At 53.9% G+C, this 16,468-nt stretch overlaps 6 protein-coding genes across 6 annotated transcripts; 2 read left to right on the plus strand and 4 right to left on the minus strand.

Annotated features, from left to right (window-relative positions):
- Positions 1–357: 357 nt before the first annotated feature.
- On the minus strand, positions 358–1,302 carry J4E83_003526 (uncharacterized protein; the record flags this gene model as incomplete). The annotated part of the gene is made up of 1 exon (XM_049330461.1): positions 358–1,302. One exon carries the CDS (start codon positions 1,300–1,302, stop codon positions 358–360), a length of 945 nt encoding a protein of 314 aa, XP_049190957.1.
- A 3,432-nt stretch (positions 1,303–4,734) lies between these two features.
- On the minus strand, positions 4,735–6,476 carry ASN2 (Asparagine synthetase; the record flags this gene model as incomplete). Its single annotated transcript, XM_049330462.1, has 3 exons — positions 4,735–6,122; positions 6,172–6,318; positions 6,459–6,476. Coding segments are annotated over 3 exons (1,553 nt in total), but the record flags the coding sequence as incomplete, so codon positions are not given.
- Positions 6,477–7,614: 1,138 nt separating this feature from the next.
- Positions 7,615–8,773, minus strand: J4E83_003528 (uncharacterized protein; the record flags this gene model as incomplete). The annotated part of the gene is made up of 6 exons (XM_049330463.1): positions 7,615–8,181; positions 8,237–8,352; positions 8,415–8,473; positions 8,523–8,545; positions 8,614–8,684; positions 8,734–8,773. The coding sequence occupies 6 exons, from the start codon at positions 8,771–8,773 to the stop codon at positions 7,615–7,617; spliced, it is 876 nt and encodes a 291-aa protein (XP_049190959.1).
- A 655-nt stretch (positions 8,774–9,428) lies between these two features.
- J4E83_003529 (uncharacterized protein) lies at positions 9,429–10,367 on the plus strand (the record flags this gene model as incomplete). Its single annotated transcript, XM_049330464.1, has 1 exon — positions 9,429–10,367. One exon carries the CDS (start codon positions 9,429–9,431, stop codon positions 10,365–10,367), a length of 939 nt encoding a protein of 312 aa, XP_049190960.1.
- Positions 10,368–13,419: 3,052 nt separating this feature from the next.
- Positions 13,420–14,427, minus strand: DRE2 (electron carrier; the record flags this gene model as incomplete). Its single annotated transcript, XM_049330465.1, has 2 exons — positions 13,420–13,727; positions 13,779–14,427. The coding sequence occupies 2 exons, from the start codon at positions 14,425–14,427 to the stop codon at positions 13,420–13,422; spliced, it is 957 nt and encodes a 318-aa protein (XP_049190961.1).
- Positions 14,428–15,576: 1,149 nt separating this feature from the next.
- Positions 15,577–16,162, plus strand: J4E83_003531 (uncharacterized protein; the record flags this gene model as incomplete). The annotated part of the gene is made up of 2 exons (XM_049330466.1): positions 15,577–15,809; positions 15,928–16,162. 2 exons carry the CDS (start codon positions 15,577–15,579, stop codon positions 16,160–16,162), a joined length of 468 nt encoding a protein of 155 aa, XP_049190962.1.
- Positions 16,163–16,468: the final 306 nt, after the last annotated feature.

The following is a 16,468-nucleotide window of genomic DNA, read 5'->3' on the forward strand; positions in this document are numbered from 1 at the left end:
AAAGCGCAACGTACACAGACAGGATAATGGGGAGTGAGCGGACGAAAGTGGTTGTTGTGGTGCCTCTTCTTCAACGTGATGGTATACGTCTAAATCTACACCGTGCGCAGTCCTTGCGGGACTGACTGACCACGATGGTGACGGTATACACGAATCTAACATCGCGGAATCAGCGCCTGGAATGCAAACTCACAGAGAGGCCATCCGTGCATTAAAGCCGCGATTGCACATATATACATCCTCCGCCGTGCTGTCGTCTCTCAAAATCGCTTCTAGCTCAGACAAATTCCGCAGATAGTCGTTGGTATCGTAATGGGCCCTCATGGGCCTATGTACTTTAGTCGGGCTGCGCTTCGCCTAGAAGTTGGCAGCTGCGTTGGGGCGTCCTCCTGGGTTGTGGTACTGCTCCAGGTTCGACTGGAAGGGCGATGAACCGGTGCCGTTCTGAGGCTTGTCGCCGAGGGCTGAGCCAGTGCCGGCCATGAGGTCGTCGTCGTCTTCGTGAACACGTGCTTGGCGCTTCTTCATGCGCCAGAAGACGAGGGCGATGCCGCCGAGGAGGAGGGCACCGCCTACGCCACCGACAACACCCCCGATAACCTTCTTGTTGGAGTCACTGATGCCACCGCCGTTGTCGCTGTCACCTGCTTGTGCGGTGGGCGGGTCGGTGACGACGGCTTCACCGGTGGAAGAGACGGAAGTGCTGGTGCCTGTCGAGGTCGCTTTGGTTACTCTGCCATCGCTCAGGGTTGTGTCGAGAGTCGTGGTATACTCGAACACCGAGGTGGAGAAGAGAGCGGAAGTCCTGACAATCGCGGTCGTTCGTACGGAAGAGCTGCCATCTTCGGTGGCCGTTGGTGAGTTAGCGGCGCCGCCACCTCCACCAGTGCGACTCGTGCCCGCCGCGGTTGTTGAAGCGTCGTTGTTGTTATTATTATTGTTGTTGTTGTTGCCGCCATCGGAAGTGGGTGCGGCAGCGGTAGTCGAAGGTGCGGGAGCGTCGGATGTGGGATCGTTGGACGGCGGTGGGTTGTTGGTGGTTGAGGGTTCTGGCTCGGGAGTCGCGGATGTTGCTGGAGGTGCGGCCGACGACGTGGCAGGTGGTGCGGCGGAGGACGCTGGAGGTGCTGCTGAGGATGGCGCGGGCGTGGCGGATGGTGATGAGCCGCCAGTGCCTTCGGCGTCTTGCCTCTTGCCCTGGTGGAGGTACTGGTTGATGCCGTCCATGTGTAGATCCTCGAGGGTAAAGGCCGACGATGCGACAGTCAAGACAAAAACGGAGAGCCAGGCCTTGGGCAACATGGTGGGCGGTTGTTGTTGGTAGCAGGAGGGCTGGCAGCGTTTTTACGATGGAGCTGACTGACGCGCGTTTCACGAACAGCCAAGGTTATATTAAGGGCGATACAGGTGAATCTCGTCGCCTATGAGCTATGTGGATGGATCAAACGAGTGAACAGGTAGAGACAAGAGAATAGTGTAGCGAATGTTAGCCGGAAGCCAGTGAAGGTGCCAGGTGATCAAGAGGGAGACCTCAGGAAAGGGTTTAGGCCCGGCCTCACTCTCTTCCTTGCGAGGCACCTGGGCATAGTCACGTGAGACGTTATTTTAAACCCTCACCCCGGTCCAGACCCTTCACAGGGGCGGCTTCGCACTAGCACTGGCCATACAAAACGGTGGTCAGTCACAGTCATTGACTCAATCTGGCTTCGAAGGTTTTGCATAACCAACCATGGGTTGACGTTGCACAGTGAGCATTCGTACCTAGGTACGCAGGTAACGAAGGCTTTCTGCCCTCGTTACGTATCTGGCCAGCGTATACTGTATCACGGTACTTCAACGCGCCCTCAAACGCACTGCACCAGTTGTTGAAGTACAGACGCTGTTTATAAAAAGCGCCCGACCCTCACTGCCCTGCATATGCGCCCCAAAGGCTTGACAGCTCGAACAAAAATTCTGTCCCTCAACAGAAACACCAGGGAGATTTGCACACAGATGACCCGAGAGACTAGTAGTCTTTTACCACCCTACTAGCCAACCTCTGCTTTTTTAGTCCGACATCCCGCTGCATTGTTCGACGCGCATCGTACCTTAGCAAAACCTCCCTTCCCATTCGTCCAACCGCCAATCTTTACAACTTTTGCTGCTTCTAAATCCGTTGCTGCAGCGGCCCCATTTCGCGGCTCCCTCGGCTGGACAAGCTAGTTACGGCATTCTCTCCGTCTTGGACGTGCGTCATCAAGCCCTGCGATTTCTTTGCATGCCCTTGTACGGAGTAACAGAAGCAAGAAATCATTATTACCTGTAGCCGCACGCGCTGTGTGGGCTGCACCCTTACCCGTCCAACCCCCGTTGTCCGTCATCACGCAACGCAACCATGCTCGCAGCTGTCATGTCGCACAGCGTGTCGCTGACAACTCACGAGGCGCTTTCCGGTGTCTTCGGCTCAATCTCGCTGGCTTCGTGGATCTTTCTGTTGGTGAGTAAACAACTTGATACGACGACGTTGTTGTTCTTCATTTCCTATGCTTTCGCGGACGTACAGGGACCTTGACACGTCGTCCTGCAATGTTCATGTATCTCTGATACCACCTGCGCTATTCATAGAACCGCGACTGGAGCTGCAGCACGCGACATCATCTGGGCATACATCACCAAATCGCATCCTAACACACCGCGCAGGTCCCGCAACTAATCGAAAACTACAAGTCATCCTCCGCTGATGGCATCTCCCTCGCCTTCCTCGTCGTCTGGTTCGTCGGCGATATAACGAACCTTGCTGGCGCCCTCTGGGCCGGTCTCGTACCTACCGTCATCGCCCTCGCAATCTACTTCTGTTTCGCAGACCTCGTCCTCATCTCGCAATGCGTATACTACAACATGAAGAACTCGCGCCGCGGCGAGCGCAAAACCTCCGTGCAGTCTACAAACAGCGTTGAGGCGCCCCTGCTTGGCAGACGCGATAGCAGTAATGTCGGTCTTCCGGGAAGCCACAGGCGCGATTCTGCAGCTAGTCGCAGGCGGCGCGCGAGTTCCCTGCCTACGATTCCTGATGTAGGCGATGGCGCGAGCGAGTGGGTGAAGAATGCGCTGAGCATCGTGGGTGTATGTGTTGTTGGTGCTGCAGGCTGGGCTATCGCGTGGAAGACTGGTGTGTGGGTTCCGCAGCCTCAGCATAATACGGAAGACACCACGGATAACCCTGTTGGTGCCATGATCTTGGGATACGCGAGCGCGGTGGCTTATCTTGGAGCGCGCATTCCACAGATCATTAAGAACCAGAGGGAGAAGTCCTGCGAAGGCTTGTCGCTGCTCTTCTTCATGTTGAGTCTTTTGGGCAATGCTACGTATGGCGCAGGAGTAAGTCACATCTACATTTTGCTGGGAATTAACGGCGACTGACATCTCACAGATCATTTTCCACTCGCAAGAGAAGGAGTACATACTCACCAACCTCCCCTGGCTCATTGGCTCCCTCGGCACAATGGTCGAAGACATAACCATCTTCATCCAATTCCGCGTGTTCGGCAACGGCGAGGCATCTTCAGCCCTCGAGGCGTGATGCGCTCAGCTGTGTTTATAAAAATGATCTGTATTGGATACGTCTGGCGTTTTGAAATCTACCGCAGAGCGACGGTATGATCTGCTCCAAAAGTTTGTGTGTATGTATTTGTATCACTGGCCTACGATACCCAGTCGAAAAAAAGATGAACGTATGTTTGGGCGCCGGCGGCGAGGTAATGTTGTATTATGAGAATAGATTTGGCATATTGATCTTGAAACTTAATATCAACCTGCCCTAGTGCGCACCACCCTTGTTCATGGCCCCCGAAAGCGACTCGTATCTGTGAAGCACTTGGAGATGGAGACGAGGGTGCCCCGTCAATCCAGATGACTGGGAGTCCTGCAGTGACAACGAGGAGCCTGCCAACGACGAACAGAAGACTGTCAAGGAGGAGGATGTCAAAGAGCACAAGAGGAAAATCGATGATGGCGACGAGTCCACCGACGACGAGCCTGCTTGGGCACGAGGTCTGCCCAGCAAAGATGCTAAGTAGAGGAAGGAATACGATCAATACCACAAGATGCTCCTCTCACCTATCCCCCTCCGCTGCTGCCACCGCCGCCTTTACTAGTAAGAAGAGAAGGCGACATCATACTCTACTCCTGCAGACACTCGGAATCCCGCTGGTGAGAATGGCAGAGAGACAAGGAAGCAGGGCATTTGGGTGTGTGTGAGTGAAGCCTGTTCTTGCTGGCATGAGCCCAACACTGTACTCACAGACCACCTTGTCTCATGGCTTTCGCACGACATGTGCGCAGCCTCTATTGAAACCTATGACTCGATAGAACGAGTTGCATGTATGACAGAAGTATTGATAACCCACCTGTTTGGCGTCTACTCGTTCCACACCATGAGACACAACTACTTCTTCGAAAAGTCAGCACATGCATCATGCTTTACGATCATCAATTTCACGCAACATGGTGCATTAGTGTGCTAAAGACCGAACCCTTTGACAGATTTCCCGTGGGGTATGTCTCCCCGTAAGCAGTCTATAAGCGCCATAAGAGACCTGAGAATGAGATCCGTAGTTTCTACCGTACCAGCCTTGCCAAATCAATCATACCGAGACAGGAATCTACTTGGCATGAGCGTACTTCTGCTCGTGAACGCCAATGGCACTATACCGAATTAGCTTCTTGTCTTAATGATAACTCAAAAGGAAGTCTTACCGTCCAGAAGGATCCGTCTGGTTGCTCCATGTGGGCGTCCATCGCATGACGGTGTCGGCGCAGTAGCTGGGGAAGTGCTCGTCGAACATACACCTGTACCAGTACGCCTCCTTGGTATCCGGGATGTCGTTGCCCCACTCCGGCTTCGGGTTCTTCATCATCTCATCGGTAACGTGGAGCTCAGCGGTGTCCTTGAGCGCGTCAATCCATCCGTAGCCTACACCGTCAGAGAACTGTTCCTTCTGTCTCCAGAGGATCTTCTCAGGGAGGTAGGGCTGAGTTTCTGGCTCGTCGGTGGTATCGAAGGCCTTGCGCAGAATGTACTTCTCGATGCGGCCGGCTTCGCGGTCAATGAGCTTGTCGGCAGGATCGATGTTCATGGCTGTGTTGAGGAAGTCCTTGTCCAGGAAAGGCACACGCGCCTCAACCCCCCATGCGGATGTTGACTTGTTGGCGCGAAGGCAGTCGGCAAGATGGAGGTTCTTGACACGGCGAATACATTCTTGGTGGAAAGCGGCCTTGTCAGGCGCGTTGTGGAAGTAGAGGTATCCACCGAAGATCTCGTCACTTCCTTCTCCTGAGAGCACCATCTTGACTCCCATAGCCTTGATCTTTCTGCTCAACAAGAACATGGGTGTTGAGGCACGAATGGTCGTTACGTCGAAGGTCTCGAGATGGAAGATGACATCTGTGAGCGCGTTGAGGCCGTCTTCGATGGTGAAGGTAAAGGTGTGGTGCTTGGTTCCCAGGAAGTTGGCTACCTCCTGCGCAGCGATGGCATCGGGTGCGTTGGGCAGACCAATTGAGAAGGAGTTGAGCTGTCCCAGAAGGAGATCTGTCTGAAGCTCGTTGGAGTCATCGATACCCACCAGTTGGTTCTGTTGTTCGCTGGCGTTGCCAGAGGACGCCGCGGCCTTCTTCCTTGTGAGCTCGTTCAAGCGCAGGGTTTCACGTTGCGCGATTGAAGCGACCAGACTCGAGTCAAGACCACCAGAGAGAAGTACACCAAAGGGAACTTCCGCCATCATGCGTTTCCGCACTGATCGCTCAAACGATGCCCTCAATTCCTTGTAGTTTACGGGTTGTGTAGGGATGTTCTCGGGCTCGACCAGCCACTTGGGGTCGTAGTATCGCGTGAGCGAATCCGTCTTCGAGTCGTAGACGTGCCCGGGAGGGAAGGAGATGATGTTGTCGCAGACGGGGTGTAAGCATTTCAGCTCGGAAGCGAAGAAAACCGCGCCTGGTGCTGTGCTGGATCGGCCCATGTAGAAGGTGGTGATACCGATCGGGTCGCGTGCTGCGATGACACGATCTTGAGCCTTGTCGTGAAGGACCCAAGAGAACATGCCGTCGAGTTTCCGGGGAGCATCGATGTCATGTTCGAGATACTGCCATGCGTCAGCCTCTATCCCATACAAGAAGTGTGCCCAATATTACCAGAGGAATGATAACCTCGCAATCTGAGTGTGTCTTGAAGTTGTACGGGTTCTTGAGGGACTTGCGGAGGATTCGGTGGTTGTAGATCTCGCCGTTGACGGCCAGGGAAACGGTTCCCTCATCGTTGACGAGCGGCTGAGCGCCAGACTCTGACACACGTAAGCTTCCGCCAAAAGTAACATATGGCTTGTAATTTCTTACCGACACCGACAATACTCAAGCGCTCGTGAACCAGGACTGTCTGTCTTTAGTACTGTGTGAGACTGAGTGCTCTCAGAGTTACTCACTGGTGTTGTTCGCAACATGGTTACCAGCTGTACAGTGTCAATTATCGTAATTGTTGGCGCATAAAGCGTCATAAAAGATGCTTACACCAATCTGGACCTCGATGGCTGATCTATTAGTCAGTATGGAGGTTCTCGTGGTGTAGTCGCTGAATGGAGGGGTTTCGAGGAATCACGCACCGAACGGCCTTTCCCATCTACAATTCGTTAGTGTATGCTCATACGCAGTGGATACAGTCGAAACTTACCTTCAGGGCTGTTGGTTTAAAGGTCTGCACATCGGGGTGCCTTTTTGGAGGGTCAGTATTTAATCAACATAATCGCAACACGTCTGAACGAGAGCCAATTCGACATTATCGAGCGCGCAAGAGGTGTGACTTACTTATGGCACGCGAATATGCCACACATCTTGTCTGCTGGAGTTGATTTGGGGTGAGATTATAGGGTTTTGTCGGAGTCAAAGAGAAGGCGCGTGTTTTATCTTGTCTTGGCCTGGAAATTTACCAGTCATCACTCGCAGCTATCGCTCGCCCGCGGCGACTTCGGGCATGCTCCGACCCGCTTTTGACTGTGCGTTCTGACCACGGGATTGGCACTATCTACCGTCTCGCAACTGCAGGCATGTGACGTTGGGAACCGTCACTCCACAAGTTTGCTCGCACTTTGTGCTGCTCAAATCCCAACCCCACAACTGCGATGACGGAGATGTCGCATCTTGCTATTGGCTCGTGCGCTTGCGAACATCGCCGCGACTAGACACCCACCTCTCACGCGACACGGTCAAGGCACAAGCTAATACAGATATACGTAGACATTATTTTTGTTAAACAATTTCGCAACTTTGCAACTCCGAATTATGTAGCTGTTGATACATGGACGCTTGCACACAAATGTGGTCATGCCTCCCTAGCAGCTGCCACTTCGTATGTGTAACCAACAAACAGCTCCAGTTCCATCCAAGCAAGAGATACCCACATGAAAGAGAAAAGCACCTGTCCATCCTGTCGTCCAGCGCCATACCACCGCCCTATCTCCCCATCTCCGTGTGTTGAAAGATGTCGCCCAACTTCGCGCCGTCTCCGCACAAGGTAGATCCGGGGTCGCGGTTGGCGCACGGTGCTTCACTGGCTTTCCGGTGCCAGGTATGGTGGGAGGACGCTCAGAAGAGGAAATAAGCAATCAGGAAGCTGATAAGGCATAGAAGGGCGGTGATCTGGACAGACACACCGCCGGCAGGGGCTTGCCGTGTGTCCATGGAGGTCGAGACTCCTTGCTTCGTGTCTTGGGCGGATCCTGTCTTTCGCTGGCGAAGACCAGTGGCTTCGCTGACCTGCTGTGTCAACCGCGCGATCTGAGCCTTGGCTTCAGCGAGCTGGGCCTCCACGTCGCTTGAAGATGGCATGGCACTAGCAACAGTTCCAGCAGCAGAGCTGAAGCTCGACCCCATATTACCACTCGATGCGGGGTTGTAGGTCTCGTTCCTGATCTCGCCCAAGTCTTTGCTTCCTGACGGGCGCTCCGAGGGAACAGAGACGGGTCCAGAAGCGTCCGATACGCCGCGCTGAGGAGTCACGGCCTCGGGTGACGGAGAGGAAAGCATCGAATCGCGGCTAACGCCGTTGGTTCTCGCAGGAGTTGCGCTGGAGGCATCGTCGGGTGCGAGGAAGAGGACTCTGATCTTCTTCTCTTGGATGGAAGACTTGGCGGTCTGCTCGATGTGCGACCACTACAAGTAACTATTAGCACGCATCCAATCCTAATTCCCTGATACTATGACGTACCAAAGACCCGACGTTGGTGAACTCCTTGTCGGCGGTGACGAGGACAGATTGCACGAGGAACTTGTCGCGGCACTTCGCATCTGGCGGTGGGTCTTCCTTCATGGCTTGGAGGAGAACTGGGCGCATGCGTTAGTTTGCTATAGACTCCTGTGGGTGCGCGCATGGAGGGCATGCATACTCTGAACTTCGACATCTTTCCCAGGCTCGATGCGTCCGCTGTTCGGCCTCACACAGTATCTAAACCCGTCATCAGTGGTTGTGGGGAGAGGTATCGCGGGCGTCGTACTGCTTGGGAGCCGTTGTTTTCACCTTGATCGTGTCAGCTGCATGTCCAAATTCCACGGGACCTCACAGGACTCCCAGAGAAGCGTGCTTACCTTGAAAGCAATGGGGTCAGAGTGCGGGTTCTTCAAGCGGAGGGTCTGCGACACCTCGTGCTGGAAGGGTCCTAGCCATCTCAGTATGTTTGTCGGCTCAATGCCACGAACGAAGCTTACGCTTGAAACCAAGCTCTACGGGATCGAGCTCGACGGACATGGCGGGCGCGTGTGGGTTGCGGGTATGGGGTGGTGGTCGTGTCTTCCAGGGTTGGTAATCGGATCCGCGGTTACGGGGTACCTAGGCAGGGTCGCGACGAACCTCGGGAACCAGGGGAAGAGAGACGGGCGCGTATAATGTATTGAGAAGCTGAGTAATCGTGAGATGGGGTGCGCAAACGGCGTGGGTATCGCAGCGGGTGTGGATTGGGGTGGGTGCGGATAGTAGGGAGAGGAAGGCAGATGGTAAGGACAAGTTGCTATGACGTGCAGCGACGCCTCTTGATTCTCGATCGCGAGCTGCCTCTAGTGCCCACCCACGTAGACACTCCCAGGCGACGACAACCATCACTCCTCTCGCTGAAATAGGCTGCAGTGACAGACGTATTCCACAAACATATTCATAGTGAAGATCACTGTACCAAGACAACCATCCGAGGATCTCACGCGCCTCATCCACGGTCCACCTTCTCTGTGGTTCCACCGCTACCGCCTTACACCCACATCCCACGTATAAAGCTAGACTCCTCCACTACACTCACTTCTCACTTTGATCCGCTACTAAACTACAACCTACGCGATCCAAACGCCCAGCCCCATCACTGAACAACCCACAAGTTCCCACATACACGACCGTCACCACCGCCACATTCACCATGGCCGGAGATCTAGATACCCTCATCGACATGGGCTTCCCCCGCGAACGCGCAGAGCTCGCCGTCAAAGCCACCGGCGGCCTTCAGTCTGCCATCGATTGGCTCGAGACCAACCAGGACAAATCTGTCGACGAGATCAAGCAAGAGCAAGCCACCGCCGCCGCCAACGCCTCAGACGAGCCACCTGCCCTCCAGCCCGGCGAAGAAGCCAAGTCGCTCGTCTGCGATGAGTGCGGCAAGAGATTCCGCTCCGTCAACCAAGCCCAGTTCCACGGCGAGAAGACCGGCCACGAGCAGTTCTCAGAGTCCACCGAGGAGATCGCGCCCCTCACAGAAGAACAAAAGGCACAGCGCCTCCAAGAACTACGTGAGAAGCTCGCCGCCAAGCGCGCCACGCAGTCGGAGCAAGACAAAGAAGACCACAAGAGGAACGAGCAGATCCGCATGAAGGCCACAAAGGAGTCGCAAGATCTCCGCGAAGAGCTACAAAAGAAGGAGCGCTTAAAGGAAGCTGCCGCCAAGCGCGCTGAGAAGAAGGCAGACGAAGACGCAAGGAAACGCGTTCTAGCCAAGCTCGAAGCCGACAAGCAGGAGCGCAAGCGTAAAGCCGAGATTGAGAAAGCGAAGCGCGCCGGTCAGGCTCCTCCTCCCGCTCCTGTACAGGCGCCTCTCGCGACTTCCTCCGGTCCTACTACCAGCAAGCCCGCGAGCGCATACACCGAGGCGCGTCTGGCGCTGCAGACGCCCAGTGGAAGGGTCATGAAGAACTTCCCGGTTGAGACTACGCTGTTCGAGGTTGCGCATGCGCTGGAGCAGGATGGCATGACTGTTTCCACTTTCACGACCAACTTCCCCAAGAAGATATACGATCGGAGTGACTTTGGCATGACGCTCAAGGAGGCCGGCATGGTGCCCAGCGCGGCTTTGATTGTCGGATAGAAGCCGAGGCTTCGAAGACGTATTGTGTAGATGCTTCAGAGGATGCATAGGGTGGCGTTGAGGTGGTGCAGGTGGTAGATACCCACAGAGGGATGCTTATGAGAGCGTTGAGTATGTATCGGCGGCAGTAAGCCAGACCGTAGATGAAGTCACGATGAATGAACCATGAGATCTACGGACTACAGATGCAAATATGTTGATTTATCCCAACGCCTACTAATGCTCATTCAACCCCCATATTCCTTCCCTCACGAACACATCACCTCAATCATACTCGTCAATATCATACCTCCCCGCCTCCCTCTGCGTACTACACCACTCCTCACTCGCCAACCCACCCTCCTTCCTCCTCACCAACGCTTCCGCATCCTTACACCAATCACACGCAAAATCACACTCTGGCGTCTCCTCATCCGCAAAATATTTAGCAATGAGTCTATGCCGACATTTACTCGTGGTCTCACAGTAACCGACCAGTGCCTCTAAACTTTTCGCTCGATGCGTCATCTGCTGCTGCTGAGCCTGTAATCCCGCTCCGGCTTTAGGCTGACGAGCAATATCCCTCGACAGTGAATGCGCAGCTCGATCACGATCTTCGCGGCCGTAGTATAAGATGCAGATCGATGCTTTGCCGTCTCGGCCTGCGCGACCGGCTTCTTGGTAGAAGCCTTCGAAGGACTTGGGAATCTGCCAGTGTACTACGAAACGCACGTTTTCTTTGTCGATGCCCATGCCGAAGGCTGTTGTTGCGACAACGACGTCGTACCCGGCTTTGTTGGCTACCCAGCCTGATAGCGCGTCTGCACGGTCTGAGACGGAGAGGCCGGCGTGGTACGGCTTTGCGCCTATGCCGTCTGAACGGAGGCGTGCGGCGAGGGACTCGCAGTCTTTGCGGAACAGCGTGTAGATGATACCTGGGACGTTGTCTGAGCGCTGGTTCTGGGATGCTAGTTGAGAGGCGCGCTCAGGATTTGCAGCACGACGGGCGTGGATGGATTTGAGAAACTTGATGAAGTCGTCGTAGTGGTCTTCTGCGTCCGATTTAAAACGCACTTCGTAGTGGAGGTTTGGTCTGCTGGTACTCATGCGGAACATCTTCAGCTTCTTCGGATCCAAGGCGAGCGTGGTGATTATGTCGTCTCTTACGCGCGCCGTTGCAGTGGCTGTCAGACATATGACCGGTACGTCAGGAAACTCCTTCTTGAAGAATGACAGTTGCTGGAATGAAGGGCGGAAGTCGTGTCCCCATTCGCTGACACAATGGGCTTCATCGACAGCGATGCGAGCCAGTTCTCCTTGAGAGTGGATGACTCGAAGGATCTTGCGGAAGTTGTCGCCCTGACAGAACTCTGGTGTTACGTAGAGCAGGCGAGTTAGGGGATGACCGCATTGAAGGTCAGCTATTATCCTCTTTTTGTCTACCTGTGGTGTGGTGCTGTTGATCGTCTCGACTCTGATGTTGGCATTGCGCAGAGAGGCGACTTGGTTGTTCTGGTGACTAGTGAGCTTTCATTTTGAGGAATAGGTAGTGTGGAACAGACCATCAGTGCCAGCAATGGAGATATCACAATAGTGACTAGCAAGATTAGCGGCGATGGCAGCTCTACTTTGATTTGAACATACTGCCAAAGTCGACCACTGCCGGGAGCTGATAGCATAAACTCTTTCCAAAAGAGGTCGCTGCTTGTAGGAAGACATCCTCACCCTCCAGCGTAGCTGTGACGACTTCACGTTGTAATGGGCTGCGGAGAACATCAGTGAATGCAACGAATGATGAGCAGAATGGCATACCGAAAGCTTGCCTTCTTAAACACCTTCCTCAGCGTAAAATCGAGATTCGAGTACGGTCGTTTCCTTTTGGCAGGCATGACTCGTGATGTGAAGCAGGGAGAAACGAACGAATGGAAGGGTCGAAGAATTAGATTCAAACTTTTCACCGCTCGTGTGGTTGTAGCAGCGTCTTTACTGAGAGGCGTAGGCCCATGTTGGTCCTGCCAACTGAAAGTGACAGTACACGAGATTTGGGACGTTGCGTGTTATCTGCAAGCAAGAACGGGACGCGTCGCGCACGTTGAGGTCAACCGCGCTAGCACGTGAGGCCCCACCTGGGCACAGAAAGATTCCATTGACTCAAGCGACTACCTCTTCCACCATTGGTGAACTGTAGAACCTACTTCTGCGAATGCCCGGGTAGCCGTTTCTTGAAATGGCTAAGATACCTGCATAAATCGCCTACCACGGGCTTGTCGCAAACACCCGTCTTCACGTCTCAATGCTCGAACCAGCACCACCATGACGGATCGAAACTCTCCAGCGCAACCTCCACCTGGCTTCACAATCAAAGACTTCTCCACCTTCCCACCAAAGTCGCGCCTCTCCATCGCCGACAAAGTAGCCAAACTCGAAAGAAAAGTCTTCCCAGCAATCGAGCATTTCAACTACGACGTAGAGCTCAAGAAAAAGAACACCGGACTATTGTTAATCTTCAAAGAAGACGACGCCGACAATCTGATCGGATATCTTGTCTACCAGCGAATGAAGAGGTTGGCTTGGCTACATAAACTCTGTGTCATCGAGCAAGAAAGAGGGAGAGGGCTTGGTAGAGCTTTGATTCATTGCTTTCGTCATCAAATGGAGAAGGGGGGTTGTAGTACGGTCCTTTTGTGGGTGGATGAGAGTCGCGCTCCTGCTAGAGCACTGTATGCGTCGTGCGGCTTTCAGCAGGCGGAATGCCGGCCTGATTACTATGGACCGGGTCGAACGGCCTTGAAGCTTGAGCTGTCACTCGACAACTGAACATGACTAAGAAACCCGAATGTGTAGCAGAAGGGGCTGTCTCTAGCTCAGTTGTAGCGAAGGTAGACACTGTCAAAGAGATGGAATGGATCATAAAATGTTTATTCAAGCACAGGACATCACGGTCCTTTCATCTACTTCGTCATTTATCATCCAAAACTCCAGAGAAAGCTATGTAGCAACGTTATCTATCCCAGACTGTCGAAGCCCCTACACCATACGCCATACCATGCAATAGTCGTTCTGTCGCCTGCTCCTACAACTGAATATCGTTGTTCAGCAACCGTACTTCCTCACCGGGCTTGAATGCCGGCAGACCGATGTACGGACATCCGTCACATCTGAACGCGTCGCCCAGTGCGCAGTTTCCGCAGCTGCCAACCTTTCCTTGTACTGTAAAGTCTACCTCGTCGAGGTCGTCGGCATCCAACTTGAGCGAGTTCAATGCTTTATCGGCGGAGGTACGTTTGGCGGCGTCTTCGGCTTCGAGCTTCTCCTTCATACCGCAGGTGCAGTCTTTGCATGCGCGTCGTCGCTTGCCGGGTTTGGGTTGGCATTCGAGTGCTGGAATCATGTTAGCAGAGTCATTCGTGGCAGCAAGAAGAGTAGACGTACGTTGAAGAACTGGACGAGCCATATCTGCCTCTGTAATGAGGTCGTCCTCGTCAATTAGATCGTCATCCTCGCCCGTGATGATCGGATCGTCGAGATCATCACTGAAATCGACGAAGCCCACGCCTGCTGCTGGCTTGACGGGCTCAGGCTGGTTGCGCTTGCGAAGGTTGAGCGGGACTGAACCATCCGGGTTGACTGTGACATTTGCGCCATTTGTTCCGTTCGTCCCATTCGCGCCATTCGCCTTCTTGCCGAACTTCAGCGGTATCGACACCGGCTCCTCCTGCTCGGGCTTGGTCATGCCGTCGGCCGTCTCTGTCAGTCCTGCCAGGATAGCCTCTGTCTTCTCCGCGCCTTGGAAGGGGCCTGCCTGGCTCTTAAGAACACCTCCCACCTTCAATGCGCTGACTACTTTGTTCATGACATCCCGTGCGAGCAACTTGTGACTTTCGCGCGTGGTACCGTCGGCGTCGGCGAGGAGGAGAACAACATCGTATGTAGACGCGGGGAGATTGACCAGACCAGCGGCGATACGGTCAAGCATCTGCAGGTCGGTCGAGTTGCGATCGTGGATCTCGTAAACTTGGTCAAGTCGCTCTGGGTGCGCCGCAATCGACGGCGTGCCGATCAGAAGGCATCGCGGGGCCATGGTGGGGTATCGTGGCGCTGTGTGTCGATGGAGGGGTAGATGGGTGTTGCAAAACCAAAGTGTATCGAGGTATGAACTCTGCGAACAGTGTGTAGAGACGTGTGAGAAGAAAGGATTGTTTTAACGAAAGGCGCGTGAAACTTTTCTGAAAGTGGTTTGCGGCCTCGGAGGCGGAGAAAGCGCTGCTGATGCAATCACTGAGAAATCCGCGGCGATTGGTCATACCACCCTGGGCTGATTACGAGCTGACCGGAACACGTGATTCCGGATCAAGTGGGATGGCGGCATATGTGTGCGAGTGGATCCAGCGCATTAGCGTGCGAGGGACAAACATCTAGAATCTGGGGTAATCACCGTTGCGCTGAAGCCATGGCACGCAGGAGGCCGTTATAGACATATTCCAGAGATTATGCTTCCTCGATAGCATCGTTGACCTGTGATTGACTTATAGACCAAGTTTGTGCATGGCTGCGGTGCTGCGTCTGAACGAATTGTCGCCCACGCGACACCACCGGTGGGATTCAGGTACCAGTGACGTACCCTTCCCCTCGTTGCTTCCTCAAAAGCTCAGGGTCACCGAGATCCGACCGACAACAATGTGTGTCCAGTTACTGTATACAGGTAGAAGCTATGAGCACAACTGCAGTAGCTGGAGCTGGGCAGCTGAGGGCGAATCTTCTAGAGGCGCGTCGTTCCAGGGCCCATCTTGGTTGCGATATAAAGGCAGGAGCTCTTCCCAGCTTCCCCGCCTTCCAACGCCAGTCGCGTGAGATGCATTGCGCCTTCCTCTATCAAACCAGCCACCATCGTCTCTGCTAACCTCGTCTTCACTAACACATTGCTGCCACTTGTCCACAGATCTGCAAGGTACGCATCTGGCCGCGTTGCTTCGCGCAAGACGACGCCATCGGGTCAAAGCTCCCATCACGAGACCATGTACTGACCCGCTTGAGCTTCTTACAGTCACAGTAGCTCCGAGCCCGCCGTTGCAGGATACTTCAATCCATTCTGACCTTCTTCCATCACATCACAAACTACCTCTAGTCAATCCATCGACTCAAGACATCAAACAGTAAGTGCTGCCTTTCGTCTTGTCTACCGACGCTCTTGCCTTCTTTGCATTGAGTGTCTGAGGTAGATATGACCTCAATGGCTCCTCGGCGTAAGACGGCAGGAGGCTCTGGAGCAACACAAGCTTGTTTGTACATCGTACTGACATCTAAAGTGACTCGCTCTCACAAGTTCACTGATCGCGACCACGCCGGCATTGCTGACGGCACTGCCGAGCGTGAGACGCGACTTCCCAAATACTTCGCCAAATCCGGCCATGCCGACACCGACCCGACTAAGACAAAGAAGGGTGGCAGCGGCAAGGGCAATTGGTGAGTACAGTCTGCCTGCTTCCTTCCAAGCTACTCGAGTGACTGTCGCAGCCCCGAGACAGTTCTATTTTCATGAGTGGTTGTACCATAGAACCCATGACTGACAACATCGTTCTAGGGGCGCCGCTGGTGACGAGGTCGAAGATATCAGGCCTAATATGGCTTACGCCCGCCGTCGAAGCAACTCGTCCACCCACAACATGAAGGACTTCAAGACCAAGTTTGAGACCATCGAGACCGAGCCCGTCTTCGAAGAAGAGATTCACGGCCCTCTTGGTGAAGAGCTCGAGAAGCAGAGCACCACCTCGACGGAGAACAGCATCGCTGAGGAGGAACACGACAAGAAGATGTAGAGGCTGAGTGTGGAGCCTACGGATAATGGCATGGCTGCGTGTCGACTGGCTAGTCGACATGTGGGAAGCCATCGCTTACCGCGAACAATTTGACAGAGCAGATATCGTCGTCTTTTCAGACTGATATGCTCACACATGTACCATGTTTCTCCGGGAGGTATTACGTTCTCTAGTACGGCCATGCAAGTTCACACGGGCATGCATGGTTGGAAGTTGACCACATGGCGTTTTCTGACAACTGTAACGAGTATGATAAATGATAAATGAAACACAAACACAAAGCACTTGACTCTTTTGTTTGATGTG

This window comes from Alternaria metachromatica (genome assembly GCF_023757995.1).
Source record: "Alternaria metachromatica strain BMP 0045 chromosome Unknown scaffold_5, whole genome shotgun sequence".
Lineage (NCBI taxonomy): Eukaryota > Fungi > Ascomycota > Dothideomycetes > Pleosporales > Pleosporaceae > Alternaria > Alternaria metachromatica.